The following is a 19624-nucleotide window of genomic DNA, read 5'->3' as shown; positions in this document are numbered from 1 at the left end:
ATGGTCTGAAGATGATACGGTTAGATTTTGGTCAAAATCGGAGCAACGGTCTAGGAGGAGTTCGAAAAAGTAGGTTTTTAAAGAAAAACAATATGGCGGACAGGAAGTTCAGCCAACTATGGCAAATTTGATATCTATGTTCTTGGCATGACCCAACGAATCAACTGAGACCAGTTTCATTACAATGAGTTAAAATAGTCAAAAGTTATTAGCATTTTTGTACATTTTGTTATAACTTTTGACCACAAGGTGGCGCTGTTCCGAAACTTCTTAGGCTCCTTCAGGACATTGTGCTGATGACCCATACCAAGTTTCATAATGATACGCTACTGCGTTCATAAAATACAGCATTTTAGCACAAAATTCAAAATGGCCGACAGCCAAAATGTCCGAAATGGGAAAATTGGATATTATTCGATTCGGCATGGTGCCCCAAATCGAACAAGACCAAATTCATGATTTTTGGCCAAACCCATCAGAAGTTATAAGCAAAAACATAAATTTTTCATATCTCCGCACCACTAGGAGGCGCTGCGCTGAAACGTTGCATGTTGCCTCAGGTCATGCTTGTGATGACAGGTACCAAGTTTGGTCTGAATACGATAAAGTGTTGCGGAGATACAGCCTTATGTCTATTTTTACAAGCACTACGTACAATTCGTTCGCTTGTTTTACGAAAACTGTTTGAGTAATCAACTTGAATTCCATAACTTTTTGTCAGCATGGTCTGAAGATGATCTGGTTCAATTTTTGTGAAAATCGGAGTAACGGCCTAGGAGGAGTTCGAAAAAGTAGGTTTTTCAGAAAATTCAAAATGGCGGAAAAATTTTCATGACGGAAAATGACGTCATATGGTGCAGTCGAATCAGCTTGAACCAATGAATCAGAGGAAAAAAGAATTTTGTCTCTAGCCCTTATGGTTCAAAAGTTATTAGCATAAACATAAGTGCTACTTTGGACAGCTGGTGGCGCTAGAGGGATTGAGTTAGAGACTCCAAATTTGCTATGGACAAAGGTCATTCTGTCCTCTAACTGTGTGCCAAATTTCACAACTTTCCCGCAAGTGGTTCTATGGGCTGCCATAGACTTCAAGAGCGGAAGAAGAAGAAGAATAATAATAAGCGTACGGAACGCCAACAATAACAATAGGTGCCTAAGCACCTTCGGTGCTTGGCCCCTAATAATAATAATAATAATAATAATGATGCACATTATAAGCTACTCAAATTCAAAGCACTTGCAGAGATGCATTTGTGTGGGACAGCATTTACTTTGATGCAAAGTTCAAGGTTTATTGTCGGAAGGTTTCTGGTTTGATTCTCGCAAAGAGGAGTCACCATTTTGAACTTGAGCTCTTAACCAAGAACAAGGGCGCTTAATCCAAGGTTCTTCCAGGGGGACTGTCTAGCTATTAAGTGTACTGAAAGTCACTTTGGATAAAAAAAGACTTTAGAAAATCGGCCAAGATGATGTGATATAAAAATTGGCTTTCACTTCCTACCAACGATGGCTCTCTAAGTCAAGGAGCAACAAACAGCAAGCTTTATCCTCTATTGTGCACAGAATATATACACCACTTGAAATAAGATAAACATTTCTCTTAAAGGGTCACAATCCTTCTTGAGAGTGTCGGGAGATAGAATGAATGTGATGCTAGGCTCCAAACGGCACGGTGGTTTAATAAAAACAGTGTGGCATTATGAGTCACTCTGCCAAGCATTATGAGCTTGGCCGTTGGCTCATGAGAGTAATCTCACCTTCTCCTTCATCTTCTCAATCTTCCTGACCGAGCTGCGGCGCTGGGGTCGGTCCTCGTGGCGCAGGAGGTTGACATTAAGATCTCCAGATTTGCTAAATTGCTTCTCCTCTTGTTTCTCAGCCTCCTTCAGCTTGCTCTCTGCGCTGATGCTCTCTGTGTGGTACATGTGATAAGTCTTCATCACCTGTAGGATGAAATAAAATACTGTAAAGATTAGTCTAACAGAATCACACATACTGTACACAGACACTAGTGATATCTTGCTGTAAAAAGTACAGATAGTTTTCATTTCTGATGTGTTGCACTTGGTAGCCCCACCCACTCTGAAATCTCATTGCACTTGGTAGCCCCACCCACTCTGAAATCTCATTGAAATCTCATTGGTCCAAAATCCTAATCCACAAATGCAATTTAAAAGAAAATATCATTTAAAAAAATAGAGTCATTATTCACTGATAATCTTCCATTGATCTGCCAAATTTTATTCACATTTGCAAATAATTACAACTGGGATAGAAGAAAGTAACTACCATTGAAAAAAAATATATATATTCTTTTCTATGGTAATACAAAACAACTCAATCCTGACACTGCCTTGAAATGATTTCCAGACTAGTTTCATTCCAGGGAAGCTGTGCAGTCGTCAGTTGAGAAGGATCAGATGTATTCCCGTCAGCTCTACAGAGTAGGCCATCTCATGAATATGCATAGGAGTATGGACTTGGCAGAAATACCATAATCCTGCCTCTTTCCACCACAAGTCCAAGCCTTCCACTCAAGCCCGGGATGACAGAGGCTGAAGGAGGGGGCAATGTAGGGACAATGAGATTCTGAAGGAAGTGTGTATGAAACACAAAGCTGATTCAAACAAAACCGCACATTTTGCTGACTCTAAAAACAGAGCTCCCTGTATGACAGAGGTGTTCACAACAATCCAAACTGTTTTACCTCATGTCTGATTGGTGTGACCCAGTCTGCTATTCAACCCCATTATATTCTCTCTCGCAAACAATAGAACAGAGCAAGTGAAAGGGGGGGGGGGGGGCTTTATTCCTCTCCTTATAGCCGGCAGATGCATGTCAGACGGTGTTTTCAATAAAATGCTTATTAAATCAGCCAGCCTGCAGGCGTCCACAGACTGCTCATCTGCACTGACCCTGACATTAATGTACATACACACTCAGCTATTACACTCTAACTTTACACACACAGATCATCGGCTCATTCCAGAGGAGGTCATCAAGTGCATCAGCACGATGGCACTATGCATGTTTTTTAGAGCGCTTTCCTCTGTGATTTAAAGGTGCCCTAGAACTTCTTTTTAAAGGATGTAATATAAGTCTAAGGTGTCCCCTGAATGTGTCTGTGAAGTTTCAGCTCACCCCATAGATATACCCCATAAGTGCAATACCCCATAGATTTTTTTTAATTCATTTTTTTAACTGCCTATTTTGGGGCATCATTAACTATGCAACGATATATAGGTTGCGGCCCCTTTAAATCTCCCGCTCCCCCGCCCGGAGCTCGCGTTTGCCTTGAACAGCATAAAAACAGTTCACACAGCTAATATAACCCTCAAAATGGATCTTTACAAGATGTTTGTCATGCATACTGCATGCATGCGTCGGATTATGTGAGTATTGTATTTATTTGGATGTATTACATTTGATTCTGAATGAGTCTGAGGCTATGCTGCATGGCTAAAGCTAACATTACACATTGTTTGAGAGATTTATAAAGAATGAAGATGTGTTTATGAATTATACAGACTGCAAGTGTTTAAAAATGAAAATAGCGACGGCTCTCTTGTCTCCGTGAATACAGTAATAAACAACGGTAACTTTAACCACATTTAACAGTACATTAGCAACATGCTAACGAAACATTTAGAAAGACAATTCACAAATATCACTAAAAATATCATGATATTATGGATCATGTCAGTTATTATTGCTCCATCTGCCATTTTTCGCTATTTTTTTTGCTTGCTTACCTAGTCTGATGATTCAGCTGTGCACATCCAGACGTTCTGCCCTTGTGTAATGCCTCGATCATGGGCTGGCATATGCAAATATTGGGGGCGTACACCCCGACTGTTACGTAACAGTCGTGTTATGTTGAGATTCGCCTGTTCTTCGGAGGTCTTTTAAACAAATGAGATTTATATAAGAAGGAGGAAACAATGGAGTTTGAAACTCAGTGTATGTCATTTCCATGTACTGAACTCTTGTTATTCAACTACTGTATGCCAATATAAATTCAAAATTTAATTCTAGGGCACCTTTAAAGATTAAATGTGTCTGTGCTACTAGTGGTACAATATGAAATTAAATGGCAAAATATTGATCGTTTATGACCAGGTTTTCCCCCATCTTCCACTATTTGGACAAACAGATAGTATTGTCTCAAAATGTGCAGGGTGGTTAAGCCAGAAGATGACGTAAAAAATTGCTCAAAAGCACCACAGTGTTTACACTTTTTTGGGGGGAATTTAACCGTGAATGGCTTACTTAAAGGAAAAAAGTTCACCCAAAATTTAAATTCTGACTTTATTTAGACCATAATTGTAACATTTTCTTTCTTCCGTGGAGCACAAGTCAAACTGCGAATGACTTATTATGAGTGTAGCAATCTAAAAATGTAAATTCAATGTATAATTTACTGAATTCAATAACTGATTAAAATTACTATAATGCCCAATTATATGTACATTTATAACCCAAAAATACAATTTTAGAGCATGTGATTTATGGTTTAATGTAATCAAAAATGATGAAATTGAATCAAACAAATCTTGATCAAATCATGACCAAATTATTACTCTCCTATTCTATTACTTGTCTCTGAACATTAAACTGGGATAGAAGAAAATATTTAAACATGAAAAAATTACAAACATTACATTTTAGCTATATGATATACACTACCGTTCAAAAGCTTGGGTCTGTACGTTTTTCTTTTTTCTTTTTTTTTTATGATTTTTTTTTTTTTTCTTAACCAGCTCTTAGGCTCCAAGGCTGCATTTATTTGAACACAAATACAGTGTAAAAAAAAATTTTTTTTTGAAAATGTATTATAATTTAAAATAAATGTTTTCTATTTTAATACATTTTAAACATCTTATTTATTCCTTTGATGACAAAGCTGAATTTTCAGCACCATTACTCCGGTTTTCAGTGTCACATGATCCTTCAGAAATCATTCTAAAATGCTCAAGAAACATTTGGTACTATTATCAATGTTGAAAACAGTTGTGCTGCTTAATATTTTTGTGGAAACCACAATACTTTTTTTTTTTTTTCCAAGATTCTTTGATGTCTAAAAGTTCAAAGAACCACATTTATTTGAAATTGAACTCTTTTGTAACATCATAAATGTCTTTAATGTCAAAAAAATCTGAAAGGTAGTTGAATAATTAATGATGTATAAGATAAACCACAATATTTAGACTATTTCAGTCACAGATACTTCAAAATGTAGACATACACATGTAAACCATGGTGAATATTCTAAATGCAATACGCCTACACCATTAGCCTTGTTCTTTGAACTAATATAACATGTTCCAGTCATTAACTGTTACACAGTATCCAGGCCCAATGTCCCTAGTATTCCCTGATGGAAAAAGCTGTTTCCTCAAGCTCATTAGGAAGAGGATGCAAAGGATGTATCTCAGAGAAGTGCTAGCTGTGTCTGGCCCCAGGACAGATCACTAGCCCTTTTAACAGGGTCTAGTAAACATACACAGATGTGTGAAATGTCTTCAAGCTAACCGATTTTTAGATTGTGTACTCTTGCTGTTTCACATGCGGTTGTGTAAATGATGAAGGTTGACAGAAGGTAAAATCATTACATATGAAACCTTGCTGACATCAGCATGTATGTAACATCACATTAAAATAATATACCTTACAACTGGTCTGATCCATCAAAATTTAAAAACATAATTTTAGAATGTTCAATGACACAAAGAGGCTAAAATCCTTTTACAAACTCAATAAGACCACAGCACTCACAGTGACATTCTTAAAACTGCAGGCATGCTGAAATTGTGAATAAAAATACTGAGATGGCGAGTAAATTTGACAGGATCTATGAACTCTAGTGCAGGCAAAAATCTAGGTTAGCACACAGCTCCTCCCAAAGCTGTCACCCAACAGCTCATACCCCTCAAAGAGAACATGTTTACAACGCGGTTTGATGGACATGGCTGGCAAACCTCCAGCGTCAAAACATAAAAAGGCATGTTGAGGTGAGATGACCTAAGCTGTAAAAAACAACGCTAGGGCAAAGCTGACATTAGATACAGATCTGGGATTTCTTTAATCACTTGTAATTCTGGTGCACACACAATCCTGTTGTTATGATTAGGGAAATATTTAAATAAAATCAAAAATGTATCATGAATGACTCTTAATATGATTGCAAACTCTGTTCTGGTACAGCCCTGATTAAATTTTGTAGCAGTTCTTGCAAAATAACTGTGCTATTTTGTAGTAAGATCATAGTAACCTCATGGATAACTCCTCTTCATGGTTACAACACGCTAAATATGGTTTCTCTCTCTATATATATATTATATATATATATATATATATTGCAATTTTAATGAAATGAAATTTAATGAAATAATAAAATAATTCTGGCGCCAATGAAACCGTTTAATAAAAAGCCATATTGCCTTAAAACAACAATTAATTTATATGCTGTTACCACATGAAGTACATTCTCACAATTCTTGGGTTCTAAAACTGACAAAACATTATTCTCACATCTAGCACCACTGCCTTGAGGTTTTGTGGCCACTTAGGTTTGTCCGAGAGCTGTGCAATGATAGTCTCCTTTTGCTAAGCCGCATTAGCTCAGTATTTGAGCATTAGCCAGAGACCTTAAACTAACATGCAATGATTTATATACAACTTCCATTTCCACACAAACTGCCTAGAGCACAGCTAAATGCTTTTGTACTGTGGTACACACCCAAACTGCTACCATTTCAACCTCTTAAACACTGCTGAAAACTCTGAGACATTCCAAGTAAACTATTTCCCTGTCAACAGGCCAAAGACAGACTGTCTTTTGTAAGACCTTGTGATCGACGAGGAGAATGAGGTTCAACTGGCTAAATGGGCAGCACTGACTCATTCATCATTTCAGATTGATGGTCCTCACTGTGCGCAGGCCGAAGCCTTTAAGACCCTGATGCTTGAGAATGAGTTCAGAACATAACAGAATAGGAAGGAAAGGTGGGACTTCAATTTCTGCAATCAACATATTATGATTTCTCCTGTGTACCATACCATAACAAAAGAAAGAGCTGCAACCTTGCTGGAAATGTAAGAGAAAAATGTCCTAAGGCCTGCAATTCCAACTTGTCTTTTACATAAAATGAAGTCACATGTCTGTCTTTGGGGAGGGGCTCCCAAAGTCAACACCCAATTTTTATGCATAGATGCATGTTTAATAGTGCTTCAAGTGCAGTTGAGCAAGGGCACTGCGCTATAGAATAATTTCCTTAAAGCTGCAGGATTTATAACGCCATCATATGCCATCATTTAGGCAAAAGGATTTCTGTTCTCAAATGCAGTACACAACCAATATTCCAATGCACTTCAGCTCTCATTTATTACAGGCCTGTTCCCTCGCAAAAGCTGCTGAGCTTTTATGTTTCATAAATGTGCAAAATTCACAGTACTTTAAATTACAAAAACAGCAAACACTACTTTCACTTCTTCAAGCATCTCAGATGGAACTAAACAGAAATAAATGCATAATTTAGCATTCAGTCTGATTGACAGAATACATAGATGTTGCACATTTAATGTCCAAGAAAGAAAATGAACCACTGATCACCCTAATACATAAAAACCAATGTAGAAATTTTACATTGCACATTGGGACTGCAAAAGCTTTACATTCATATTTATTATTCTACATTCAGAACACATAACTCAATCCACAGAAGAGAGGCAGAAGGATCAATACTTAAAGCTTCTAGTGCAGACTCTCTTATATTGTTATTGTCAAGCTGTATTTCAAAAACAGTTGATCATAAGCAAGCCACTTTGCTCTATCAAGCAAATTTAATGTAGAGTTTTGCAAAGTGTGACAAGTTTTTTAATATTTATAACACTGTTTAGCATAATACTCAGTGGTAACACTTTAGTTAACACTTTCTCTCAATAAACTCCTAATTTACTGCTTATAAATAGTTAGTAAGTTTGTTGTTAAGTTTAGGTATTGGGTAGGATTAAGAATGTAGAATAAGGTCATGCAGAATAAGGTATTAATATGTGTTTAATAAGTACTAATAAACACCCAATATTATAGTAATATGCATGCTAATAAAGCAACTAGTTAAAAGACCCTAAAATAAAGCGTTAATGGATAGTTGTCAACCTACAGTATATGGGTAGTATTAGTATTTTAAATAAGTAGACACTGACATTTAAAATGTATATATATATATATATATGCTACATTTCTGAATTGAACATTTATTTTAAACAATATTTTTGCATCTACTGACATCGACAAGACTGTCACAAGGGCAACTGAGTGCTGTTATTGGCATATGCCAATAACCTAAAAGTGACCAATTATGAAATCATATATGGTCAAATTGTATTAAAAAAAAAAAAATCAATTGTTCGTTATATTTCCTTGGTCAATGTCTTTGTTGGTGTTGGTTTGTTTGCTGTACCAGGCTGCAAGGCCCTTTGAAATAGCTGAAATGATTTGGTGAAATGAAATGGAACTGTAATACGGTCAAGAAAAAAATATTTTTCCTGAAAAATAATTGCACACCTAAGGATGTCTATCAAACAATTAGAATCAAGCATTCAACAGCCCTGTAGCCCAGTCCAATCATATCCCTCGGTCTGAGGGATACGATAGGATGTCCTACCTGCCTATCAGCATATGTTTTTACATACCCTTCGTGCACCCCGTTCGCGCAGACATCATGCGTCATCAGTGCGTTTCATGCTACGCAGAGTTAAGACAACAGCAGTCACAAGCATCGCATCCAAAGCAGCAACCACGTTTTACAGTTCCTCCTGAACCAAAACAACAAGCTTATGCTGCGTTCACATCATAACTACCGTAATTTGGAAGAGATGGAAACCCCATGACGTAATACTCAGAGCAGTTTGTGACTCTAATTTATGCGTTTCAATGGCAACACTATCAACACCGAAATTAATCTGCAGCAGTCGAAAATGACCTACCCTACCTTATCAGCCTGTGCCATCTAGAGTTTCATGACAGAACTTTGTATAGATACATATATATACACACATCAAAATGTCATCATATATACAGTATACATAATCAACCAAAAAGAAATAATAAGACTGCACACAGCCTATATTCTAATAAAACAGCCAAAAGCCCACATTTCTGTGTCTACTTAGCAGAAAAATTACATACTAAATATTTCGTAACCACAATGATGCAGAATATAATAATTTAGATCTTTCTGCAGGGATTTGGTATCATGACAAGGCTCTATTTGAGGAAAGAGAGGAAAGAGAAAGGGTGGCAGGGAAAGGATAATGATCCTCTCCCATGTCCTCTCCAGTGATACATTACACTCCCTGTCAGTGACCTTGAAATACATCAGCATCAGAGCAGCAGATCCCAAACCGCATATGTGTGCCTTTTAACATTTTAAAGAAAGAAACGGTGTCTCCCTGATTCATAAGTATCATGTCTGTGCTCCTTCAGGACTGTGTTTTATAGTTTCAGATCTTTTATGGTAGGTGGAGTACTTTCACATTTTAGACTTGTTTGACACTGTGATTTACAGCCGCAGTCAAAAGATGAAACAACAGGAGAATAATCATACGAGCTATACTGTAGCTAGTTTTATTCAGGGACACGGGTGAGACATTTTACTACGCCACCTGCATAAAGATGCAAAGGGGACATCTGGAATAGGTCAAGCGATGAAGAAGAATCTTCTCTGATGTCCTGTCATGGGTGACAACATTAATCTCAGCCTGCTCCTCTGCAGAGGTAGTTTGGATTTCATCCAAATTGAAAAAAGAAAGAGCATGCATCTTGGTTGATGAGAAAATGTTGACGCAAGAGAAACTAAAGCAATGGAATCAAAGAAGAATTTCAGCTCAGTTGATGACCCAGATTCTTAAATGCAATGTGGAAGTGATTGAAGAAGTGACTACTATGAAGCTTAAAAAGGCGTGGAACAGGCGTCTCTCCCAATCAAATACTTTCCCATCACTACCACAATCACGAATAGTACCGCTTTCATTATTCCCTCAAAAAATCCCTTGATTCAGTTTCCCATCCTTTAATAGAAAACTATGTGAAGCAACAGTTTCTTTCTTCTCCAAACTGTCGCACAGCCAAACTGTTTTTGTTCTTGGCCGGAGAGTCAGCGTTTCCATGGTGCATGGCAGGACACAGCGGGTGAGAGCTCCATTCAGAGGGAGAGCGAGAAAAATAGAGAGAAGGAAAAAATTAAGAGAGAGAGATTGAGAGACATTATACTCACGGTGTACAGCTCGTTCGTCACTTTCACCAGCTCCTCGTGCATCTGAATGCCAATATCTTTACTCTGCAAATACAAAAAAAAAAAATACGAAATGGGTCACAAATTAGTCAAACTCATTATAAAATCATGTTTAAGTGCTATAATCGGGTCCCCGGTGCATCTACCAACCCAGAAAACATGAAAAAGGACAACCCAGTAACTTTGTTTTGGCAAGCATGTAAAAAAATGAGCCGCTCAGATTTCGCTCCCCTAGTGACGTACAAAGGGGATCTTATTATAATATTATCATGCCTTAAGCTGCACATTTCCACCCACGGCGCTGCCATATTGTTTTCGCAAGCGACAACGGTGTACCAGTTCTAACACCATGGCAAAAGTTTGAGCAAAGCATGCTAACTGTTCTGTCTTTAGATGCATAGACGAGCACAGAACACTATTTAGTCCGTGTTGGGCTGCTTTAGAGAAGTGGAAGAGTTGTTGTAGTAGAGTGCTGTTACCATGTCGTCATTTTATGCCGAACTGCTTCACAAACGATCATCAATTCAACAATGGATTTTCACAAAAGATTAACATGACGGCACATGCTAGTCGATGAGTTGAATCAACTCCACAGCAACTACATAAATTTACCCACTAACCGTTCTGAAACATCCAGATTCATTCTAAAAGGTGTAACTTCTTCCTGAATCTCTCCATCAGTGTCCGACTCCGGTTTGAACAATGTAAAGCTGAACACAGTTACTGACAATCCTCATTTTGGCTGCGTGAGATTCTCCAGCTTTGTTGTTGTTGAGCAACCGAAGCGTGAGCTGTTAAAGCTCCGCCCACTTTTGGAAAGCAGGCCAGTAGCAGAAGATAATTTGCATTTAAAGGGACACACAAAAACAGCGTGTTTTTGCTCACACCCAAACAGGGGCAAATTTGGCAAGCTTTAATAAATGATCTGTGGGGTATTTTGAGCTGAAACTTCACAGACCCCATATTACATCTGGTGAAAAGGGGCATAATAGGTCCCCTTTAAAAATAACAACAACAACAAAATTACACATTCCACTCATTTAGTTAAAAACATGTAAGTTTTATCATGGTGTCTTATTAAAGATGTTTTCCCATTTTTATAGACTGGTCATAAATACTTGTTCTTTTTTATAACCAGCCAGAAGTCACAAACATACTTGACTACCATCCAAAAGGCAAGTTAAAAAAGAACACATTACAAATGGTCTTAATTAAAGAGTATCTTTTTTTCACGTTTTTCTGTTTAGAATAGCATACTTTTATACTACTAATACTCTAATATATATTTCTGCAGAAGGTTATACAGTATACTGTTTGCAGTAAGAATTTATGTATGTATATTCAGATGAAATACCTATTACTAAATAAAGCACACTGCATACTAATATAATACAATCACTAATATATACAGCTAATAACAGCAGCTTGGTTTGACAAAGATGACTATGAAAATTTAGGGTTTCGTACTGACTGACTGGATTTTGACTATTTAATTTGAAGTTCGACCAACATCAGGCTGGTGGCTTCATGTTTCTCATTGTATGGTGACCGCACTATATTGCCACAAAAAGCCAAAAAGGCTCATGTTTTCAATCGATTGATCATTTGATACAATGCTTTTCAAATAACCTCTGCAGCAATATTTATATAAACAGTAGTTCAGACAGGGACCAGGCTGATTCAGACACATGAAGAATGTGACACTGAAAACTGCTTATGCATTCCTGTGGTAAAATAATAATTTAATAATGCTATAAACAAGTGGGGAAAGAAGACAACTCTAGGAGTGGAGAAAAACATTTTGTACCTCCTCCCACACAGCTAAGCTACTCCTGCTCACACACACACACAAACACACCTGTAGCCGTTATGGAGAGAATATGCATTTAACTCTAAAGTAAGTGAGACAATCTGGCAGAAACAAGAGGGCGAGAACTCCAGGGAAGCTGGAAATTGTTTATTGCAAGCACAAGTTTTTTCATTAGGCACAAAAGACAGAGACTGTCCCAGATAGACATATTCACACACACACACACACACACACACACACACACACAAAATGTCTGGTAAAACTCCCATGCTGCACAGAATCTACAGGTACAAGCATCACCTTTCATTTCAACAGTTCAACAGATGTGCGTAGGAATCTTGTATTTTCTCTGATGAGACAGTACTTAATCAAAAAAAAAAAAAAAATTCAGATGACAAAATGCACAATACATAAAGAAAAACTTAAATTTAAAAAACTTGAAATAAAAATTCAAAATGTTGCCTTGGCAGAGAGCTGTCAAATAGCAAGTCAAATAGCGAGTGAGCATGATCCCAGTCTACTTGAATGAATTACCTCTGTAGCCCTCCAAAGCCCTTTTATGTTCGTAAAGCATAATGGACCGTAATTCTCAGCGATCAATAAAGGCTACAGCATGAGTATAGTCAGGCCTGTGCTTAGGGATCAAAAATAATCTCTCTCTTCACATGAATGTGTACATTCACATACATGCTTATCCCTGCAACCAATTTACAAATCAAGTCATCCACACTAATGCGATAAGCATCTCACAATATTTCATGCATATGTATTGATTTTGTCTTTAGGTAACATGTAGATTCCACATAGCACAGCATCTGAGAGAAAAGAGATGAAATGGCTGAACAAAAAGTCATCAAGCAAATCATAAACACACAAACCAACAACAACAGGTGAAACTGCTAAATAATGTTCAGCAGAGGTTGCTCTCTCTCTGCTCAGGAGACTTATTTGAGTTTTTAGTTATGTTTTATAAAAGTAGTTTTTTTTTAATTAGACAATTATTGATATATAGTAGAGTACAGAAATATAAAATTAATATGGATAGTATAGCTCAGAATATTTTTTTAAAGAATTATTGAGAAATGTTCATATTCAGGGATGTACAATATTAAAATTAAATATTTTAAAATAAGTAATTTCATGTTATTGCATAAAACCAATAAGTATGGAAAATGATTTGTCTAAGTAAATTGAAAAATAAAACTGAAAACTAAACTCCAAGTGAATTTAGGCATTACAACATATACAGTATGAAAAAATTATATTAATTTTAAGATTTGCTAAAGATTACATTTAACAATGTTTTATTTGTGTTTTTAAAGGTGCCATAGAATTAAAAATTGAATTTATCTTGTTCTAGTTAAATAACAAGAGTTCAGTACATGGAAATGACATACAGTGAGTCTCAAACACCGTTGTTTCCTCCTTCTTATATAAATCTCATTTGTTTAAAACGACCTCCGAAGAACCGGCGAATCTCAACATAACACCGACTGTTACGTAACAGTCGGGATCATTAATATGTACGCCCCCGATATTTGCATATGCCAGCCCATGTTCAAAGGCATTACACAAGGGCAGGACGTCTGGATGTGCACAGCTGAATCATCAGACTAGGTAAGCAAGCAAGGACAAAAATGGCAGATGGAGCAATAATAACTGACATTATCCATGATAACATGATATTTTTAGTGATATTTGTAAATTGTCTTTCTAAATGTTTCGTTAGCATGTTGCTAATGTTCTGTTAAATGTGGTTAAAGTTACCATCGTTTCTTACTGTATTCACGGAGACAAGACTGTCGTTATTTTCATTTTTTTAAACTCTTGCAGTCTGTATAATTCATAAACACAACTTCATTCTTTATAAATCTCTCCAAAGTGTGTAATTTTAGCTTTAGCCACGGAGCATAGCCTCAAACTCATTCAGAATCAAATGTAAACATCCAAATAAATACCATACTTACGCGATTAGACATGCTGCATGACGAACACTTTGTAAAGAACAATTTTGAGGGTTATATTAACTGTGTGAACTTTGTTTATGCTGTTAAAGGCAAGCACGAGCTCTGTGGGCGGGGAGCGTGAGCATTTAAAGGGGCCGCAGCCTAAATCGCCTCATATTTAATGATGCCCCAAAATAGGCATTCAGGGGACACCTTAGACTTATATTACATCTTTTAAAAAGACGTTCTACGGCACCTTTAAAGATTAATTATTATTATTATTAATGTTTTTAAAGATTTATATGAGTGACAGCAAATGTCATCTAAATGTAAAAAAAATTAAATAAAATATATAAATAAATAAATAAATAATTAAATCTAATATTTCAGATAAATGCCTAGCTCACACATTCAGCGAAAAAAAAAACATAAAATAATCACCACTGGAAAACTGCATAACAAGATACAACATTATATCTTTCCCACAAAACCCATTGCAAATTCATGCTTTTTTTGAGCCAAATCAGGCAATATTAAACGGCCTATGGGGATCGAGAATAAGTATTATTGGATACATCACATTAAGAGCAGAGAATATATGGCAAGAGCTCTCAGTGGAAACCTCTGATGCAACATTATGAAAGAGCCAAAGCCACTGACACGCTGCAGTATCTTGCCACTGGTAGCGTAAGACCATTCAAAATGCTGTCAAGCTACAATACATGTTTCCCAGCTGTCTCTGCTGCTCATTCATCCTCATCCATTCATCCATCCTCACCAGTGAAATGTTTCACTGACCTCAGGTGTAGGTTTCTCATCTGAATGTGTGCTTGAATCCTTTGACGTGGACAAAACTGCTGTCAGTGTTTACTGCTGAATGTCCCAAACACATAATTAAAGAAAAGGTTCAAATAAGAGCTTAAGGATGTGAGGAAGGCTATTCATTATCATTCCAGATTGCAGACTCATGTTGCTAGACTGGTGATTCTCAACTGCTCTGGCTTCATATTTTATCCAACGGAGTGATCCAACGGTACAAGAGTACCAAAAGTAAACAAAAATGTCATGAATCACAGACTGACATTTAATAATATTACCATGAACTACACAGCCTCGACAATATGCAAAAATGTTCATAGAAAAAAAATTCATTCTGGTTTTGAAATAGTTTCATCAGCTTCAACTAAATGATTGATGAATCTGAACTGAAATAATCACAGAATACTTATTGCCAGTGTTGTAAACATGACTGTGTACTAATTTCTGTTTAACTCTTTCAAATCGATTCATTTCGGTGAATCAAAAACCCACTGTACAACACAACCAGTGATGTTCCATTCATGAACAAATGACTCTTTTGAGCCAGTCCTCTAAATGAATCATTTAAAAAGACTCTCAAAATTAAAGTGAAGTGAAGTTTCTGAGTTTAGGATTTTATAATAATTTTTTTAATTAATGGTGATCATAATTTAAATCATATATATGTTTTTGTACTATACTAATTTTTAAGGTTCCCTGTATTATTAAAAGTATTAGTTGTGAGAGAATTTCCATTTTTAATAAGCAGAATAGGCAATGAAATATGCTCAAATACTCAATCAAACTGAATTGTAATATGAATCGAACTAAAAGCTTGTGAATCAGAATCAAATTAGATAAAATGTATAATGATACACAGTCCTATTTATAAATATGACTGAACTGAGCCTGTCACATCACAGCAGCATTCAAGCATACATTCATACAGATTTGGGTATCTTAGGTGACCTTGACTACACTCACTGCAGGCAATTAACAGTTTCCCAAGGTGCTCTCTGTGTGTTTTATTGGTTCATAGTCACCTCACTGAACCACTCTCCTATGAATGGTGGCTGGAAGCACAGGGCCTCACCTACAGGAAAAGCAGCCAGGTGTAAACACGCTAGTAGTGTTTGGATTTCACCACAGGAATCCGGGCTATGTGTTGACATCGTTCCAACTCATATAGCCCAGAAGTCACACCACGGAGAATACAGCCAGTGGCGGCACTCCTCACCACAGTATGACTTTAACTCGGAGAGGATGTGCATAAATAGGCTGTAGTCACACTGTGAGACAGCATGCATTTAGACATGCCCATTCATTTTGTCGCATACCATCCGTATACACCGTCTGCAGGCGTTTAAAACCGTGGCCTGAAAATCACAACAGCTAAGAAAGAAGGTAGGAGGTAGACGTTGCTGTGCTAAGAAAAATGTCTGCCAAGAAAATGCATGCAAATGTATGAAGTCACCTAGCTGTGTGAAAGAATACATAATGATTTTGGAGCAGCGGAGAGTGTTACGATTTCCCACGTTTGGAAAGGTTCAATGTTACCAGTCCATCTACTGCTAGAAAAAAAGAGTTCTGAGGCATTTAGTTTAGTTTCTATATACTAGTACACTCCTAAAAGTCTACAAAATAAACTTTCAGCAACAATGGACCAAAAAATTTTGTTGGCATGAATGTATACCCAGGTCCACTTTAGACATTCTACTAACTATAAGTAATTTTGCAACTATGTCAACTAACTCATTAAAGGGGCCCAAGAACGTTCTTTCACAGATGTAATATAAGTCTAAGGTGTCTCCTGAATGTGTCTGTGAAGTTTCAGCTCAAAATACCCCATAGATTTTTTTAAATTAATTTTTTTAACTGCCTATTTTGGGGCATCATTAACAATGCACTGATTTACACTCGGCGCCGCCCCCTTAAATCGCGTGCTCCCTGCCACATGAGCTGTCGACTATATTACAGCGCATTTACAAAGTTCACACAGCTAATATAACCCTCAAATGGATCTTTACAAGATGTTCGTCATGCATGCTGTATGCATGCTTCGAATTATGTGAGTAAAGTATTTATTTGGATGTTAAAGTTTTATTCTGAGTGAATTTGAGGCTGTCCTCCGTGGCTAACGGCTAATGCTACACTGTTGGAGAGATTCATAAAGAATGAAGTTGTGTTTATGCATTATACAGACTGCAAGTGTTTAAAAAATGAAAATAGCGACGGCTCTTGTCTCCGTGAATACAGTAAGAAACGATGGTAACTTTAACCTCATTTAACAGTACATTAGCAACATGCTAACGAAACTTTTAGAAAGACAATTTACAAATATCAGTAAAAATATCATGCTATCATGGATTATGTCAGTTATTATTGCTCCATCTGCCATTTTTCGCTGTTGTTCTTGCTTACCTAGTCTGATGATTCGGCTGTGCTGCTCCAGACGTTAACTGGCTGCCCTTGTCTAATGCCTTTTATAATGTTGGGAACATCATGGGCTGGCATTATGCAAATATTGGGGCGTACACCTCGACTGTTACGTAACAGTCGGTGTTATGTTGAGATTTGCCTGTTCTTCGGAGGTCGTTTAAACAAATGAGATTTATATAAGAAGGAGGAAACAATGGGGTTTGAGACTCATTGTATGTCTTTTCCATGTACTGAACTCATGTTATTTGACTATGCCAAGGTAAATTCAATTTTTTAATCAAGGGCACCTTTAATTTGCAACTACATGTCAACTAACTCTCATTATAGTAGTACTATTAGTAGACTGTTGGGTTAGGGTTAGTAGAATAAGTTGACATACTTGCAAAGATACTTATAATCAGCAGAATGTCTGTTGGGGGACCATCAAAATAAAGTGTTAGCAGACAGTCTAATAATATTCTAATGACTAGTACTTGACATGTAGTTGCAAAGATACGTATAGTTAGTAAAATGTCTAAAGTGGATTCAAAATAAAGTTTTACCAATGTATATCCAATCAAAACCAACGCAGTCTACAACAGAGCAATGTAGATGCAATACTGCATCCCACAATGCAATGATATATGACAATGCAATGCATATGACTTATTTGATTAGACTATTAAGAGCTAAGACAAACGATTGGATAAAAAAGGAAGTAAGCAAGTAAGAATTAACACATAACTTCTATTAGCTGAAAGATGGTATTTAAATAGACGTGTGAAAAGAAGAAGGGTGTCAAAGATACAGACCTTTTTGAAGAGCCGGATGACATCCTCACTGATCTGAGCCAGACGAACGATGACATTGTTGATGTAGAGGTCGTTAAGAGTGGCATGATCTCTACTTTCTCTTCGAGTCTGGTTCAAAACCAAATACCAGCAGTTTACTGACGAGAGAAGGTGTTGTTCTTTCCTAGAAGGACAGAGAAAGGGATAATAATGTTAAATAATGTTATAAGTTGGTTGGCTTGTTTTTTTTTTTTGTTTGTTTGTTTTTTTTTTTTTTGCATTTCTTCCCTTCCCGCTGAAATGTTTGACTCATTCTCTCTCTATACTACGTCTCGTTCTCCCATAATTGTCAGATTGTCAGACAAAATCCACAATGCCTGTACAATATTCTCCTATGCTGAGCACATAACTTCTGTTTACAGCTGTCATTTTCTGAAAACCAAACAAATACAGTCATATTAAATTACTATTAGTGACTTTGTCAGCAAAAATTGTGTTTTGGCAGCCAGTCAACCCACTGATATTTTCCACTGTTGGAGAAATGATGTGATTCTCCTTATTTTACCATTTACATAAACATACAAAACTCATCACTATTATATAGTGAAAAATTATTATATATTATACGCTAGGATATAGTGAGCTTAGTGTTTGTAAGCACATTTCTGTGCAGTTTCTAGGGTATTCTGGGTAATTGCTAGGGCATTACTAGGGTGTTCTTACTAGTTCAAGTCATAGGAACCCACACCCAATCAGGCTTTATTCTGCCTGTTTTACTGTCCACCAGTTGAAAATCTGATTTTAAGTAAGCCTGATCACTTAGAAAAATGAATAGTATACTTTTACATTTCCAATATAAACACAATCTTACTTTATCCATTCAGTCTCCGACACCACACATACACACACACCTGACAGTACACTGATCACTTAATACCTTAACACTGCTAAACATAATGATGCTGAGACAGAAATCGTCCTAGCTTGAAATTAATCAGCTTTGGGGACCATAAGCTTGTGTTCGGTGCTAACCCTTCACTTCTATCCTTAGTCCTATCTCCTTAACCAATCAACAAGCTCAAGAACAAGAGTGCAAAAAATAAATAACTGAGTGGAGAGCATTGAAAAGCCAAGTGATAGCGGGATGAGGCTTTAGATAAATGACACGAGGAGCAAAGGCAATTACTTCAGAGAGTATTTGGACTAGGGGGAGAACATCAAAGTGTGGCCTCTTGCAAGAGTTAGTGAAATGCTAATCGCTGCTAATGAGGAACGTATATCTCCCTGCTGCATGTGGCGAACGTTATTAGCCCTGTAATCTGCCCTCAAATAAGGATAAACAGTAAACAAAAAAGCATATGCCAACCAGCACCCTATTAATACCCCATCTTCTGGGTAATGCAAAGCTTACCAAAACAAACACTCCATATCTTAATATGTAAAGACATCTTACATATATAAAAACTTTGTAATTTAAAGTCCCTCCAAAAGTAAGTGCAAACAGCTGTTTGGACAACCTGTTTGAAAGCAGTTTTTTTTTTTTTTTTAATTGTTTGGTGACACTAA

General features: G+C 36.8%; 1 protein-coding gene across 3 annotated transcripts in view; it reads right to left on the bottom strand.

Moving 5' to 3' along the window:
* The window catches only part of srgap3 (SLIT-ROBO Rho GTPase activating protein 3), a 113181-nt gene that overhangs the window by 46351 nt on the left and 47206 nt on the right, over positions 1-19624 (bottom strand). For all 3 annotated transcript variants that reach the window (XM_048199532.1, XM_048199530.1, XM_048199531.1), the window contains exons 3-5: positions 18080-18242; positions 10278-10340; positions 1758-1943 (exon numbers count right to left, since the gene is read on the bottom strand). In XM_048199532.1, coding sequence (XP_048055489.1) covers positions 1758-1943; positions 10278-10340; positions 18080-18242 — 412 coding nt within the window. The remainder of the gene's footprint in view (positions 1-1757; positions 1944-10277; positions 10341-18079; positions 18243-19624) is intronic.

The sequence above is a fragment of the Megalobrama amblycephala genome, linkage group LG8 (genome assembly GCF_018812025.1).
Source record: "Megalobrama amblycephala isolate DHTTF-2021 linkage group LG8, ASM1881202v1, whole genome shotgun sequence".
Taxonomy (NCBI): domain Eukaryota; kingdom Metazoa; phylum Chordata; class Actinopteri; order Cypriniformes; family Xenocyprididae; genus Megalobrama; species Megalobrama amblycephala.
Note: the sequence above shows the minus strand (reverse complement) of the source record. Positions and strands in the feature narration are given on the sequence as shown.